The sequence below is a fragment of the Musa acuminata genome, chromosome BXJ1-2, assembly GCF_036884655.1.
Source record: "Musa acuminata AAA Group cultivar baxijiao chromosome BXJ1-2, Cavendish_Baxijiao_AAA, whole genome shotgun sequence".
In the NCBI taxonomy this organism is placed as follows: domain Eukaryota; kingdom Viridiplantae; phylum Streptophyta; class Magnoliopsida; order Zingiberales; family Musaceae; genus Musa; species Musa acuminata.
Window position 1 is genome coordinate 25,475,924 of NC_088328.1, and position 15,540 is coordinate 25,491,463.

The 15,540-nt window shown below is 40.6% G+C and overlaps 2 protein-coding genes across 2 annotated transcripts; one reads left to right on the plus strand and one right to left on the minus strand.

Annotated features, from left to right (window-relative positions):
* Window positions 1-126: 126 nt before the first annotated feature.
* Window positions 127-4,728, plus strand: LOC135604891 (26S proteasome non-ATPase regulatory subunit 4 homolog). Its single transcript, XM_065094545.1, has 10 exons — window positions 127-250; window positions 353-466; window positions 607-712; window positions 1,607-1,721; window positions 1,816-2,025; window positions 2,117-2,429; window positions 3,036-3,162; window positions 3,735-3,838; window positions 3,916-3,984; window positions 4,478-4,728. The coding sequence occupies exons 1-10, from the start codon at window positions 239-241 to the stop codon at window positions 4,526-4,528; spliced, it is 1,221 nt and encodes a 406-aa protein (XP_064950617.1). The 5' UTR covers window positions 127-238; the 3' UTR covers window positions 4,529-4,728.
* Window positions 4,729-9,500: 4,772 nt separating this feature from the next.
* On the minus strand, window positions 9,501-13,482 carry LOC135604906 (amino acid permease 4-like). The gene is made up of 8 exons (XM_065094556.1): window positions 13,309-13,482; window positions 13,066-13,201; window positions 12,025-12,258; window positions 11,843-11,936; window positions 11,531-11,745; window positions 10,708-10,865; window positions 10,392-10,619; window positions 9,501-10,108 (listed from the first exon to the last, which is right to left on the minus strand). Exons 1-8 carry the CDS (start codon window positions 13,354-13,356, stop codon window positions 9,680-9,682), a joined length of 1,542 nt encoding a protein of 513 aa, XP_064950628.1. The 5' UTR covers window positions 13,357-13,482; the 3' UTR covers window positions 9,501-9,679.
* Between the last annotated feature and the right edge of the window lie 2,058 nt (window positions 13,483-15,540).

Consider the following 15,540-nt stretch of genomic DNA (forward strand, 5'->3'; position numbering starts at 1 on the left):
TCGGTAATTATACAAATAATTAAAAATAAGATACTACATGATAGAAATATAAAAATAAGTAAAAAATCAAATTAAAACACATGGATACTATCATGCGTTGGGCCTTAGCCCACGTATTGGCCTCCATCGACAGGTTAAACTCCCAAGCAAGCAACAGAGTTCTCCATCTAAGCACCCCTCTGTGGCTTCCAAATTTCTGCTCCCATTGCCATCTCGCACTGCATCGCATCGCAGCGCCATGGTTCTCGAGGTCAGGCCGATCTGCTTGATCTCTTCTTTTCTGCTTCTAGTTGCGAGATTTCTTTGAACGTGTAGGGTTTTCGCTAACAATTTTGTTGTTCGGTTCTTGCAGGCCACCATGATCTGCATCGACAACTCCGAGTGGATGCGGAATGGGGATTACTCGCCCAGCCGATTCCAAGCCCAAGCCGACGCCATCAATCTCATATGCGGAGCTAAAACTCAGGTGCTCCCGCGTGGAAAATTGATTCTTGAATTGAGGGTTTGATTCTGGGCTTTTTGGGGATTAGGGGTTAAATGCATCTTCTTTTTTGTTTCTGATTGGTTGTGGTGTGACCTGGGAGCTCGGAATGATTGTTTGGACAGTCGAATCCGGAGAACACGGTGGGCGTGTTGACGATGGCGGGCAAAGGGGTCCGTGTGTTGGTGACACCCACGAGCGATCTTGGAAAGATACTGGCTTGCCTGCATGGTAGGGTTTTCCACTGCCAGATCTTTCTTATCCCCGTAATTGGTTTGTACGTTTTTTCATCACCGTGCTTTCGCTGCGCTTATAGTGCAACCTAACCCTTGCTGATTCACATTGTTCTAATGCCTTCATGTCTTCTAAAATCATTCGTAATCACTTTTGGCCGTGATATATTCCTTTAATTTTGAAGCATGTGCCATGCATGACACCAATTTTTTCTGCCAAAACGGAAAGGAGTATATTTACTAAGTTTTTCTTTTCTATTTCTGGCAGCTATGGTTCTTAGTAATGTGTTTAAGCTTCCTTATCTTGGCTTATATGTGTGACTCTCCCAACTTGAAGTATTGCTGAGAAGATAAACAATGATGAGTGATTGTTTTGTTCAAGGCATTTATAATTCAAGGCCTCGTAGAGGAAGCCCAACATGTTAGATAAGGACCTGGGGTAATTATGCTACAAACAAAGGTGGGAAAAATCTGAACTTCGTATCTGATTTGGATGAAGTAGATACTGAACAAAATAAAGAAGTTCAGCTTGAGGAGGTTGATTTCCATGATATAAAAGTGAAAGTTCCAAGTCGATAGTAGATCTTTTTAACCTCTCGTTTATATTTGTTTAACTTGAGTAATAGTATCAATTTGTTGAATATTTCTGGTTTGTTCCATATAGTTGGTTCATGGAACTGACTCAGGATGTTCCTTATGTTTCTAAATCTAATTTTAGATTTGTACTATAAACATGCATAGCAGAATTGATATTAAGGAAAATTGATTTGTATTGTTGAAAATTTTCTTCCTCATGTGAGAGAATTTCTAAGCCCTCTGGTTGATAGTCATATGCTCAGTATTCTTTATGAAATCTTGAAAAGTTTCATTATATATTGATTTCTTTATCTAGGTTTGGATTTTGGTTGTGAGATGAACCTGACTGCGGGAATTCAGGTTGCACAGTTGGCTCTTAAGCACCGCCAAAATAAGAAGCAGAAACAAAGGATTATAGTTTTTGCTGGAAGGTACCCTCGAGATCATTCTGTTTTATTTCTTCCACCCCTTTGATACTTATACTAGTCCACAAATTTATTAATGCTCCCTTTTGAATATATCAAGTCCAATTACATATGAAAAGAAGACATTGGAGGCAATTGGGAGGAAATTGAAAAAGAATAGTGTTGCTTTGGATGTTGTTGATTTTGGAGAATCTGATGATGGAAAAGCTGAAAAGCTGGAGACCCTTGTAGCTGCTGTAAACAATAATGACAATAGTCACATAGTTCATGTTTCACCTGGTCCAAATGCTCTTTCTGATGTACTTATCAGGTATTGGTGATTATCTTGAAAGCTAATTAGTAATTACAGCCCTCTTTGATCTTTCATTTATCAGCAACTTAGCTTATACATTTGTCTGCAGCACACCAATCTTTTCTGGAGATGGTGAAGGAGGCAGTGGTTTTGCTGCTGCAGCAGCTGCAGCTTCAGCTGGTGGCGTATCTGGATTTGATTTTGGTGTAGATCCTAACCTAGATCCTGAATTGGCCCTAGCATTGAGGATCTCCATGGAAGAGGAAAGAGCAAGACAAGAAGCTGCTGCCAAAAAGGCTGCTGAGGAGGCTTCAAAAGAGGAAAAGGGAGGGGAGCAGGCTTCAAGTTCCCATGACACAACTATGAGTGAAGCAGTCAACACTTCAGCTGTCATTGCAGATGATAAAAGGCAAAATTTAACGGTCTGTTCTCTTTAATACCACTCTTTAAGTTGTCAACACAAGCTTATCATGCTTGATTTGATACCATTCTTTATCACCACTTCAGCTATTAGAAGGTTTAGAAGGTTGGAGGGAATGATGTAATTTGAGTGTTGATTTGATGATAAACTGTTAATGTTTTTTGTGGCAATTTTTTTCTTTAACATGTTAATCTTGCAGTAGTCATGACTCATAAAAGATGTATGGAATTCTTGGCAACCTGCAGGCTAGTGTAAGAGAAATGATAAAATTTACTCTCAGCATTTACCTTCTCATTACCAAATGGTGCAGCCAAACTTATGACAAGAAGATGACAAGGACTGTAAATTTGATAATATATAGCTTAAATTTAGTTGGCTGCAGTAGCCTTATATTTGTTTGTAAATTTTACTTTCTGTTTCGTTGAATGGGTTTGATATGGATTTTGACTTTACAATGAATGGAGTCTATCGAACAAAATATTTTCGTATATGGTGAATTTTCTGCATATCTTAAACTCTTCTTTTTCACATCTTTGTCATGGCTCATATCTTGAGATTACATAGAAAATAATCTAATTCTGCTTGAATGCTCTTGAGATGTTAACAGGATGTTGAGGCTGCATTGCTAGAGCAAGCTCTTGCAATGTCCATGGATGGTGCTAAGTCCAGTAGCGTGGATATGATTGATGCTGACATGTCAGATGCTACAGCAGAAGATCCTGAACTGGCATATGGTTAGTTTTCCAGTTTCTGTAACCTTTCAGTTAGCATAGAAAAATTATGTATCTATCTTGTGTTTGCTACAGAATATTTTCTGCCTATCACCACTGCCAAATGGCTGTGTATATATGACACTTCATATTCTATATGATCTGCTCTACATGTTGGATCTCATAATCTGCACTATATGACAGTTAGGAATATAGTTTCCGAAAGATATAAACTATTACCCCTAAAAGAGTATGCATATTTGGTGAATTTTGTAACATTGTTGTGTATGTGATCCATCTTTAAGTCTGACCTGATCTCCTATGAAGCTTAGAACAAAAGAGAGAAAGGAAATGAACAATGATCAGGGAAGGGGGGGTTCCACTGTTAAGCTAACCTCAACGTGTACCCCTCTGTACAAAAATATATCTGATCCCCTTTGGTATTATGCTTCTAGTTTCACAACTTCAACTTCTTTGGTTGCATTACTTTGCAATATCCTTTAGAGACTAGGACACCATCAAATGCGTTCACAGTTTTATTCACTTCTTTAATAATTGCTTTGCGGACTTACAAATCTTTATCCTATCGCATGCAGCCCTTAAAATGTCTGTTCAGGAAAGTGAAGGAGACTCGTCAACCCATTCTGGGATGAGCAAAGTTCTCGAGGACCAATCATTTGTTTCATCCGTGCTAAATTCGGTAATATTCATTTTTCAGCAAGTATTGATCTTTGTCATAGTTATTCCTACTATATGATAAATAACTTGTTCCTGCAGCTTCCTGGAGTTGACCCTAATGATCCTTCGCTCAAAGATTTCCTGGCATCTTTACAAGACCAATCAGAGGTATGCTTTTGAACCATGGAACTCTTCTAGAAGTCTACAGAAAACATTAATTATATGTAGGTTGAGAGGTTGTATCTATGTTATTTGATACAATTCTGTGCCCATTATCTCTGAGTGAATAAGTTGCTTGTTAGTATTTATCTATTTTGCAATTCGTCATGTTAATTTTGCTCGTTACTAAGCTGCTGCTTCTTGCTTTTCTTTTTCTTTCATCAAGCAGCCATTGAAGTTTGTAAGTAGTACCATAATTACTTCTGAACGTGTTATGGTTAAAGTGGGTTAGATGGGTCAAAATTATTTGCCCTAATAAATCAAACCCTAAGTTAACGGAACCTTGGGAATCTGTTGATTAGTAAATGATGCATTGATTAATTTGTTTTGCATGACCAATTTTTCCTGCTGATCTGGTTAAGTTAGGATACTTGTGTTTATGTTGTCAACTTCAAGGTTCTTTGTGTGACTCTGATCTGATGCTACTTTCTTTATATTTCAGACCCAGCAGAAGCGAAAGGAAGATTCTCCAGAAAAGGATGGTGATAAATAAATGATTTGTGAAGGCTGCTTGTTCGACAATGGTAAGAGAGGATTTATAGCAAGCCTCATCTGAGAGCCGTCCGTACCTTTTTTTATTCGTCTCCTAGACCTTCGTGAGATGAACATGACTTGGTTCTTTTCTAGCATTGAGATATCGACACATATTCTGATATAAAAAGAGATTAAGATGGGTCGTAAAATATTCAAGTATTTCTCTGTCTTTTTCTTTCTCCCGAAGCTGATGCTGTGATAAACTGGTTGCTGTTAGTTCTCGTGCTGAACTGAAGATGGTCTGCATTTCCCTTTGGAGCTCAAGTTTGTACTATGTGACGCTGGTAAACAGATACGATCAAACATTCCATCCAAGCCTAACCCGACTTGGTCAATATGCTAAGAACATGCAGCGGGGTGCTAGAGGAGACACCATGTTTGATTCCTGTCAACCAAATGGTCGGTTGTCAGTCTCAGCGTTGAAGATGTCTCGACTTGGGCAAGTTCCTAACTCTTGGTAGGTACACTCCGAGAACCGTCCAACAGAAAGGTTGTCGCGACTTGGGCAAGTTCCTAACTCTTGGTAGGTACACTCCGAGAACCGTCCAACAGAAAGGTTGTCGGGAACTTTGGATCAACTTTGGCTTCGGCACTTGGTTCTGCAAGAAAAAAGAAAAAGTCGCCATTGAGAAGGTTTCTGCTAGGAACTTTGATGCCCAAGTCTCTGATATGGATTGAGATATTAATACGGAGATGCATTAATGAAATCTCGAAAAAAAAAAAAAGAGACTGTCACCTACGTAGGGACTCTTTTATAGTCAATAGTTAAAAGATCGTTTGTGGAAAAAAAAATTAATTAAAATATTTAATTTATATTTCGATTGTGATTGTCAATATCCTAGATCTAGTTGTCGATAAGAAGAACATTATAAGTTAATCGTCATTCAACACGTGATCTATTTATGATTTTGATCTATTTATGATTTTTAAGCTGGAAGGAGAAGATGAAAGTTACTCTTCATCTGTCTATCCACTTGAATAAGGGTTCAAAGTGGGCAATTGTTGTAGGTCGTCGCCCTCACCTACGTGGGTAAAAGGCGAAGGGGAGGTTGTTAGAGATTATCTTCATATAAAATATTTTACGAAATATTGATTAGGTATAAAATCTCATTTTCAATATAAGACGGGGGGATCATTTTTTGACCACTCTTGTTCACACTCACCTATCTTGGGTTACGAACTTAGGTATCAAAATGATCGGATTGAGAAACATTTCCCGACCTTGATCTTCATGTAGGTGGCACTTTAGAAACTTGGTATTTTCATCTCGGAGGCACATCAAACAACCCCTCGCATAAGAGTCCAGAGAATGTTGGGTTGACCAAGACATCAATGGTATCTTCTCATAATATTTTTTTATGCTAGAAAGAGAACCCGATATTGTAGGAACACCAGTTTGTCGACCCTCTCAATAAATGCTCGAGTGAGGAGGTTTTGCTTTCGACACACATTACTTTCACTCAAGGGGGATAATAGTTACTCTTTCTGCAAATGAGTGTATCCATCTCGACGTAGACATCGATACAATACTAGCGTCTATTCAATGAATCGAGTCTCTCACCCCTAAGAACAACCTTGAGTCACTTGTCCCTGTCGATGTGTTTTTAAACCTCACTCAGCAAGTGCAAACACTAATAGGCATGATATAGGTTGTCTCTTTGCTTTTGCCCTAGTTAACCCAACATGCGGTGCCACCAACTCAACAACGATCCTTGGCTTAACAACCATCGGTACTCGTCGAGATTTCTCGACCCAACATAGTGCTGACATCCCAAGAGTGTTCGAGACTTGTCGAATCATTAGTCTAGGGGGTATTTTGATCCCGGACCACGAAATTCAGTTGACATGTGCCACCACTTTGCCCTGCTTGAATCTGAGGCCTAATTAATGGACTTGACGGAGGATTCCTTGCAGATCCAATTGTAATAGATCGATCGACGTTTGGAGAAAAAGTGACGATAACTCCAATATTCAAAGGAGGAAGTATTGGTCAACTCCACCTTGGATCGATTGTCGTTCACCTAGAAAATCCAACAGGAATTGATTTCAGTGAACTTTCATCTCCCATCGATGGAGGCGTTCAATGAAATGAAGGAGCACATTACAGCTTTTCACGCCCAAATATTATCGTTGTACGATACTTTGAATGCCTTGATGTATTGCACATTCCTAATTACACTAAGAGGCCCAACATGAGAATGATATGTATGCATAAAGCCACTTTTTATTAGTTCTTTTGCTTAGCTTATGAGGGAGTTCGAACTTCACTTCCTAAAAAATATTTGCTTGTGTCCTTTAGTGGTAACACTCATTGGACTCAAGCAAGGAGAAGAAGAAATACTCGCAGACTTCATTGCTCAGTTCATAAATGAGATCCAAGACATGGTAGATGCATATCTATCACTCATAATATATACTTTCATGATGAATGATATGACATTTTTTGTTATGAATAGTCTACATATCATTCCATTCATCAACAGCAATCCGAGGTTGAAATTGGCTAAAATAATCAATTTTCACCTGTGCCATCATAGGATTTTGGTGTTATGGGATGGTAGACAAAACGTTACCTATCTCATTACCCATGAACCTTATAGATGGCATTAGACCAAATGGGACTTTGGTATAGTAGTTAGAGAGTCTCGACAACTTAGAGGCCATAAAATGATACCTTTGTACACTTGTGAGACTTTGTCATATTCTCTGATAACCTTGACTATTATTTGAAATTATGACTCTTTTAAAGGATAATTAAGTTCTTGTTACTTTCAACTATTTGTTCTGTGTGCTTTTCAGACAATAACGATATTTTGCCCATTGTTCACCTATTAAACTAACTATTTTTTTCTTTAAGAGGTCCTTAGGAATCGAACGAGATTGAAATTTAGGCTAACCCTTTCAAGTTGATGTTGTTTGGGTGTCTTGTAACTTAGATAATTCTAACTAGGTCAATGACTAATACAAAAGTAGGTAGACAACTAAAAGCAAGCCTTACTTAATAATCGAACTTACACTATGACAAGATGGCATGTCCTTCTATTAAAATTTTTATCGACCATTTAGATAATTCTAACAAAGTCCATGCCAATGTATCAAAGTAGGTAAATAGTTGAAAGCAAGCATTGCTCAATCACCGAACTTGCAACATGCAAGATGGCAAGTCCCTTTGTCTGTTGCATAGATGATAATATGTGTGATAACTGATGCCCTTATGTATTGGTCCTTGCCCACACCTCTCAATGAGAATACAAGAGATCGATACTCTTGCCTTACTTCCAACTTTATCAGTTCCTCCGGTTAGTTAGTGGGAGTTCGAATTTCGTCAACTACAACTTGTCGAAGAAGATAATAACCTCATGTTAGTTGTTTGTCGAGGGGAAAAGGAATTTCCATCTGACTACCTTCCAAGTTCAACAATGAAGCCAAGATGGTGTTTGAAGCCTATCATTTGATCCTCATCTAAGCCTTTATCAACAACTTATATCCCTTACATTTATCATGGTCAGTCATCATGAAGTTATCGACTATATCCAAAGAATGGTTACATAAGGTAAATAAATATATTGTTGTCAGATCCCTTATAACAAAAAAGAGAAAGATGAAAAAGAATAAGTTGACCAAGAAGGATCAACCCTCTTTGTCGTTGCCCATATGTCTCGAACCAAAAAGTCCTCTCCGATGTTCAAGTGCTCATGAGAAAGTATTTCACTTTTCTCGACACTTCACATATCAAGGTGCTTCAAATAATAGAAAAGGGGTTTCTTAGAGCTCGGCATATCAAGACTCAGCCTATCAACTTTGTTTGGTTTAAATCACTAATCAAAATGTATAAGCTAAAGTTAATAATAATACACTCATCAGACCCTTATAAGTCAATCTTAATCTTATTTACTTTTCGATGTGGGACTAATCAAGGGTATTACAGTGAGCCTCCATTAAAGAAAATATATTTTTATTTTTATTTTTATTTAATATAGATTATTACTATTTAATATACTAACAAATATGATCTCATCTTATTTAGAATGCTTAATAGTTATTTTTTAATTTATATTAACAAATAATAAAATAGATTAAGATTATAATGACAAGTAAGGAAAACAAAATTTAAATCTCAATCTTAAATATTTGATTTGATTACACCACAACATGATTTTTTATTTTTCAAAAAGACAAATCCAAGTACTACCAATTATACAAGGATTATGTTGCAAGTGAGTGATTCAATCTCTCTCCTCGATATGATAGACCTATATGTCATATTTAGGTTTAGCACCTGATAAAAGACTTTCAAATTTAAAATTATTGTGTTGGATGTTCCCTCTACCTAAAACACCATCATTAGACGATTTATCTTGAGTTGATTTAATGACATGGCATCAACATACTACATGATCCTAAAATTGCAAACTAATGAAGGAGACATAAGCTCAAGAATGATCCTCGAGAATCACAACAATGTTACTTAACATCTATATCACTATATAAAAAAAAAAAGCACCTCTATTAGTTAAGCAACTGGAGATCTGAAGGAGGCTTCGGGTCAACGATTGACACATCCAGGAGTAGGGAAGCCCCTAATTAAAGATACTCTAAATCTAATTTGTCTCGATCAAACCATCAAAATAGGCGCTTCCCTAGTTGAAGATCAGAAGACCAAGCTCTTTGACTGATCTTTGCAGCGTCTAGTCCCCAAGAGATATACCCAAGATTAATCAAATATGGTAACATCGCCTCATCATCGACTTGACTCATTGATCAATTCGATAATCAATCATTATAGAAACGGTCAATGAATTATTGAATGCTAATTCTATTTATGAGGTCCAACATCCTAATTTGCTCACTATAAGTGTAACAAAAAAGATGGTGCTTGAGGATGAGTAAACCTAATTCGACAAACTTAAGAGCTTTCTCATACTCCTTGATTTGGACTAAATGGTCTTATCATTGACCATATTCATCATAAGTGTAAATGCATCACCTCCTTCATGCTTAATTAAGCTCCTGATACATAACATTAAGTACTAAGATCTTTATTTAGCACAGGGATCACACTAAAACGACCAACGTAAACTAAGCATGCATCGTTCGTCCGCGGTCTTCATCAGTAGGTGGACTCGAAGGGCCGGTAGGACTTAAGGTCGAGGACGACGCCGGCCATCGAGCCACAGGCGGCGGCGAGGGAGACGACGAGGCACGTGAAGCTGAGCAGCTGCAGGCCGACCCACCGGCTCGACCACGGCCGTATCTTCTTCTGCGCGATGTACATCTCCACCGGGAAGTAGACGGTGAGGGGCCAGAAGCCGAAAGCGCCGAGGATGCCGACGACGTCGTTGAAGAAGGGCATGAGCATGGAGATGACGGTGGTGAGCACCACGAAGGCCGTCCTCCACACCAGCCGGAACAGGTTGAGCTTGTACGTGGTGCCAGTACAAGGGATCCGGGCCTCGTACTCGTGGGTGATCAGCTCGCTCTTGGGCCACCGCTTCGCGCTCCACTTCTCCACGAAGGCGAACAGCGGTTGGCAGAACACCTGTTGCACCCATGATCATCATTCAACGCTAATCTTCCAGCTGCACTACGCGTTGATTTATATGAATAATTACCATGAGAAATTATGGTGCAGTATATTTACAGGAATATTTGGTGGGATGCATGTAAGCTTTTGACTTCGATTATTTCTTTAAAGCATAAAGTTCCAATGAAAGGAATTGGTCCCGCCAAATCATGATCATGACGGGAAGCATTCAGTACGAAGATGGACGACGATACCTGATAAGCTCCAACAAGATGGACTACTATTTGGGGTGCAATACCTGATAAGCTCCAACAAGATGGACAACGATGGCGAGGTTTGCGATATCGAGAAGCCAATAGGGGTTGTAGAATCCAAAGCCCGTGAGCAGGTTGCCCGGGGCATCGTCTCCGAATGCTGCATACCCCATGCACCCACAGAGCATATAGAAGACGGTGGTGACGACGATGCTCAGCAGGGTGGCTTTTCTCATCGTCTTGTTCTCCGCCGGAGGAGACTTGATCGTATCCTACATGTAGAGAAACGAAATATGGGAGTCTCTACAAACCGATCCCCTCTGACTACATGTACGGATCAAATGGCGCGAGAGAAGAAACCTGGATCTCGATCAGGATGATGGAGTAAGAGTAGGCGAAGGCAATGTCCCCGAGAGCTTGCAGGTTCCTCCATATCTTTTGGGTTGCAGTCACTGTGCCTGCTTTGGTCACCGTCCCAATACTGATGCCCATAAGGCTGCCCCGGAAGCTCCCATTCTCTAAGGCATACATAAGTAACATGAGTTGCAGTAACCTACGACAAATGCCAGATCTCGTAGATCATCACATGAATATATATATATATATATATATATATATATATATATATATATATATATATATATATATATATATATATACACACACATACGTATGCATTCGTACACTGGTATGTATCTACCAGTGCAGGGTACGCACCAAGGTCGTGGCTGTCTACGTTAATCTACAGTTGTTTCTTAGTGCTCAGAAAGGTATGTATGCACCAAGAAAGGGGAGGACCACAAGATCATTCATTTTGCTGTCACACGTCATTGGGCTGTATGCATATCGTCATGACACTTGCCTGGAGCAAATGAGCACCTTTTCTCTCGGGATAAGCTGAACATCCATCACCGTGAGTTCTCTGCAACTTTCTCGTAAAGAGAGAGTGGTTGTTTGGCATATGGCACTTTAAAGGGCAGGGTTAGCAGCTGCCACTTATGCATGATGTCGAATTGTTTACAGTGCTCAAAGCAGATAATGCTGTTCTTTCTCTGTAAAGGAAGAAAACCCTACTCCAGTAAAACCTAAACACACTGACCTACGGCCAGTTGGCTTCAGTGGTTTCACGAGTGCATATTACATGTGAATTTGAATGTTCTGTAAATGGAGTTTTCAGAGTTACCTGCAGTTTTAGCAACGCCTAAGCCGAGCCCAACAGTAGAGTAGGTGAAGGACATGACAGCGGCCACAATGGAAAGCCACCAAACCTGATCAAAATCTGGGATCTGGGAGAACACAATCTCTGTGATCCCAAAGATGATCATGTACATGTTGCTTGACATATGACATGGGTCCTTTCCTCCACTTGCATGAAAGCAATTGGATCTCTTTATAGCCCTTCAATCAAAACACACCACAATTGTGATTCGAAGAAGACCATGGTTCAAGAAGAAAATAAGACTTGTTCTGTAAGAACAGACTTGCTGAAACTTACATCATACTGATGGAAGCTGCAATAGTGTATCCGATGGCCACACCAAAGAGATTTACATACTGGATTGCTCCACAAATCTTTACCTTTGCTCCACCTGTAAACGGCACATCATCATCCAATTATTCATGGAACTGATATGACAGTTCATTGGTGGATTAACAACAATGCAGTGTTTGTCTTACCTAAGTTGGATCTCACAGCATCCGTGTACGTGTAGTTTCTCCGGCCGGTGACAGGATCACCGGAACGGTAGCAGTCGGACAAGAGGTTTGAGGTGTAGTAGATGACGAAGGCGAAGAGGATCATGACAATTGGTCCGGCGATCCAACCTAACTGCGCTATAGCCCATGCGAGTGAGAGCACTCCCGAGCCTATCACTGCAGTGATTATGTGTGAAGTTGCAGTCCACACAGTGCCTGGTTGAACACAATTTGAGGATTAGACAACACAAAATGACTTGCGGATTGATAGTAATTATCATAATTCAATCACTGGATTCTGTTCCTTGAGAGTTTTGTAGCCATTACTTGTGAAGCTTACTCATTACCTTCAAACAGGAGGTTCACTGTCAATGACATTCCTTAAGCAATTGTCCAAGTTTAGATAATACAAATATAATATATCTTAACAAATGTATTCAATGCTTGAGTTGTAACCATGTTAGTTATAAACTACAGCTATGTTTAGCTTGTTTTATTGATCTCAGTCAAAGAGCCAGCAGCTATAAAAGACCACTTTATTATATGCACTATAAAAGACCACTGCCTTTCTATCACCACTATCTCTCATCCCCACTCCACCTTTTGCAACTTTGCTGTTGTTCCATCATCCTTAGCCGTCTCTATCACAAGAACCTATCTATAGCACATTTGTTTTATAGATAAGCTACTTTATGGATAGTATTGAGCTTAATTTCTACAACTCAGATGTGTGTGTGTGTGTATATATATATTATAAGCTAAACACATGTATATTCTTGAATCAGTTATATATATATATATATATATATATATATATATATATATATATATATATATATATATATAAAAGATAGTTTGAATATTTCATTAAAAATGTATGATTATTCCTTTTCCTTTTTACCATATTTGTTCTTCAAGTGCAGTATTGTTTGTGTTGCTCTGTTGCAGCACACATAAGCTTGGTCCTGAGAACAAAAGAATTAGAACTTACAAGAGCAAGGAATGAGTTATCAGAAGCTTTACCTGTTCGTTTAAGGCGTCCATCGTCGTCAAAGCACTTGGAATGAGCCACCTGTGGATTCAAGCTTTCAGTGTCCTCCTGTATCTTGGGCTGTGTTTCCACTTGAAGATACGCCCTTTCGTTGCGGCTCCCATCGTTCTTCATGAACAAATACCATCATTGGCAAGCTTGCAAACAACCACAAGATCCTACGACGAGAAGCTAAGCAACTACAGCGCAATTCAAGTAGCAGCCCTGCAACTTACAACACTCTCATGGATCCTCGCCGGAAGCGTTCGGCTTCTGGGCAGCATGGCTGAGCAGATGGCAGCAGAAACAGTGAGATGCGTACGATACAGTAAAGGCAACAGTTTCTATTGGTGAGAGAGACCCCAGAAGATGGTCGATGCTGTAGGAGGAAGGGCTGTTTTATAGGCACAGTAATGTGTGAAGCGGAGCTCCTCCCACCATTACACCTCGGCCTTGTCTACTGAAGTGGGAGTACTGTAAGGGCCCCTAATTCTATCCTCTCAAGCTGTGAAAGACGCAAACGTGCCTCACGAGGATCCATTGCATGCCCAAACAACCCTTCCTCAATCATGTTTTTTCCCACGTAGATCGATTCTACTTGAGGAAGCTACGCACGCACGTCAATTAGTATTAGTGCGAGGATGTTTTGGACATTACGGTGGAAGGATTGTTCTGGGTGAGGGGTCTCTCAGTGGTCAACTCCGGGTCTTCTCTGTGCATATAGGGGACAGGTTTGTGCTCCATGACGCTTAGAGCAAAGAGCAATAATGAAAAGTGTTGGTGGTCACAAACAATGGCGAGGCTCAAGTCGTTGTCTCTGCCGGGCCTAATCGGCACTCCGATGGAGGTACTAATTCGTTTCTGGTGCTGCTTATAATGCTTGGGGACTGTCGTGTCATATTAAGGTCCATATGAACCAGGAATAGTGTGCAACCGAGCGACAAAGAGAACATTGCAGGATAGTATCCTGACAAGGCTGAACATTCCATTTTCTGCGGGGACCATCTCTCTCCATGACAGTAGTATCTCGGTGCTAAGGGTAGGCAAGCATCACGGTTGCTCCACCCATTTAGATTAGATTCAGGTATTGTTTGATCAGGTTCAGAATGAACGAGTTCAAGTAGAGGAAGTACTTGTCTTTCCTGTATAGGATATGAATACTGTGCTGAAAACTATTTACAGCATATGATGTCGAGTTCACAGGGATTGCACCCACTCCTCTCACATTTGGTGGTACTGTGCAGGATATTTGTTTCTGATTCCTGTTTCGCAGAAACATCTCCTTCAAAAAATGAAGCTCCCCAGTTAGGCTACATTCGTCACCATGAAGTATATGTCCCAAAGGCAGTAATAAAGTCCATCAACGTTGATATATCACCACTCTCCAATCCTCGCGTGCAGTGGTGCCGTCACATAGAGCAACAGCGGACTTAACGAAGAGCTCATATTAACCGCGATCTGAGTGGGATTAGTACGCCCTAAGGAGATAGAAGTGACTCTGACCTACCTACCGCAGTCAAAGCATGATTTATCCATCCTCCTACACAACCCCCCACCTTAATTCGTATCGAAATCAGTCAAAGCATGATTTGGGCCGTATGGGCTCAGTCAAATCGTAACCGTGGTGGGCTGAGCTTAACGGAAAGAATCCAGCAGCTGGCAAACACGCACTTATACCCAAAACTGTTGGCAGTTACAGCAAAAAGTAAAGGCCATTAATAGGATGCCAACAAAACCACCAGGATTGGCCACCGTCGCGGGGTCGGTCAAGTCAAAAGCTACATGGTGCAGAGGTCTCTTCACCTGAATTAATATCCAGCTTTGACACACCAACCGCTCGTCTTTGACTCCCACAGTCACTCACATGAACCTAACCACGTTAGCCCTTCTTCGTCTCCCTTCCACTGGTGAATGCGGACAGCTTCGCTTGGATCGGACACGGCGCTGCGATCAGAGCCGTCCGTTGGCAGGAGAGAAGCAGTTATATAACGAGAAAGGACAGCGGAGATGACACAGAGGCGGTTTGTCCTTTGAATCAGCATTCCTCTGTTCTCCTCTCCCTCCGTCCTTGTCCTTCTAATGCTGGAGGTGATGAGTCTCGTGTCCATACCTCTCCCCTGTCAAGCGGCGACGGTTTAGTCCTCGGTGGCCGGAAGGGATCATGGGCCAGTGCGCGTCGCTGAGGAGGCGACATGGGGAGGGGCACTCGGTGCCGGCGCCGGCGGGGAAGAAAGGCTGCCTCGCGGTGGCGAGGGAGCACCGGTCCAGGTTTTACATCCTGAGGAGGTGCGTGGTGATGCTCCTTTGCTGGCACAAGTATGGCAAGTACTGAGCTTCTCTTGAAGATGCACCATTGGCAATAGGTCTCAGGTGCAATCTGTCTTTGCTTGCTCCAGATACATTTGGTCTGGATCTGATTTGCTGTGAAAGGGGAAGCCATGGATAGTTTTCTTCACATGATTTAGACT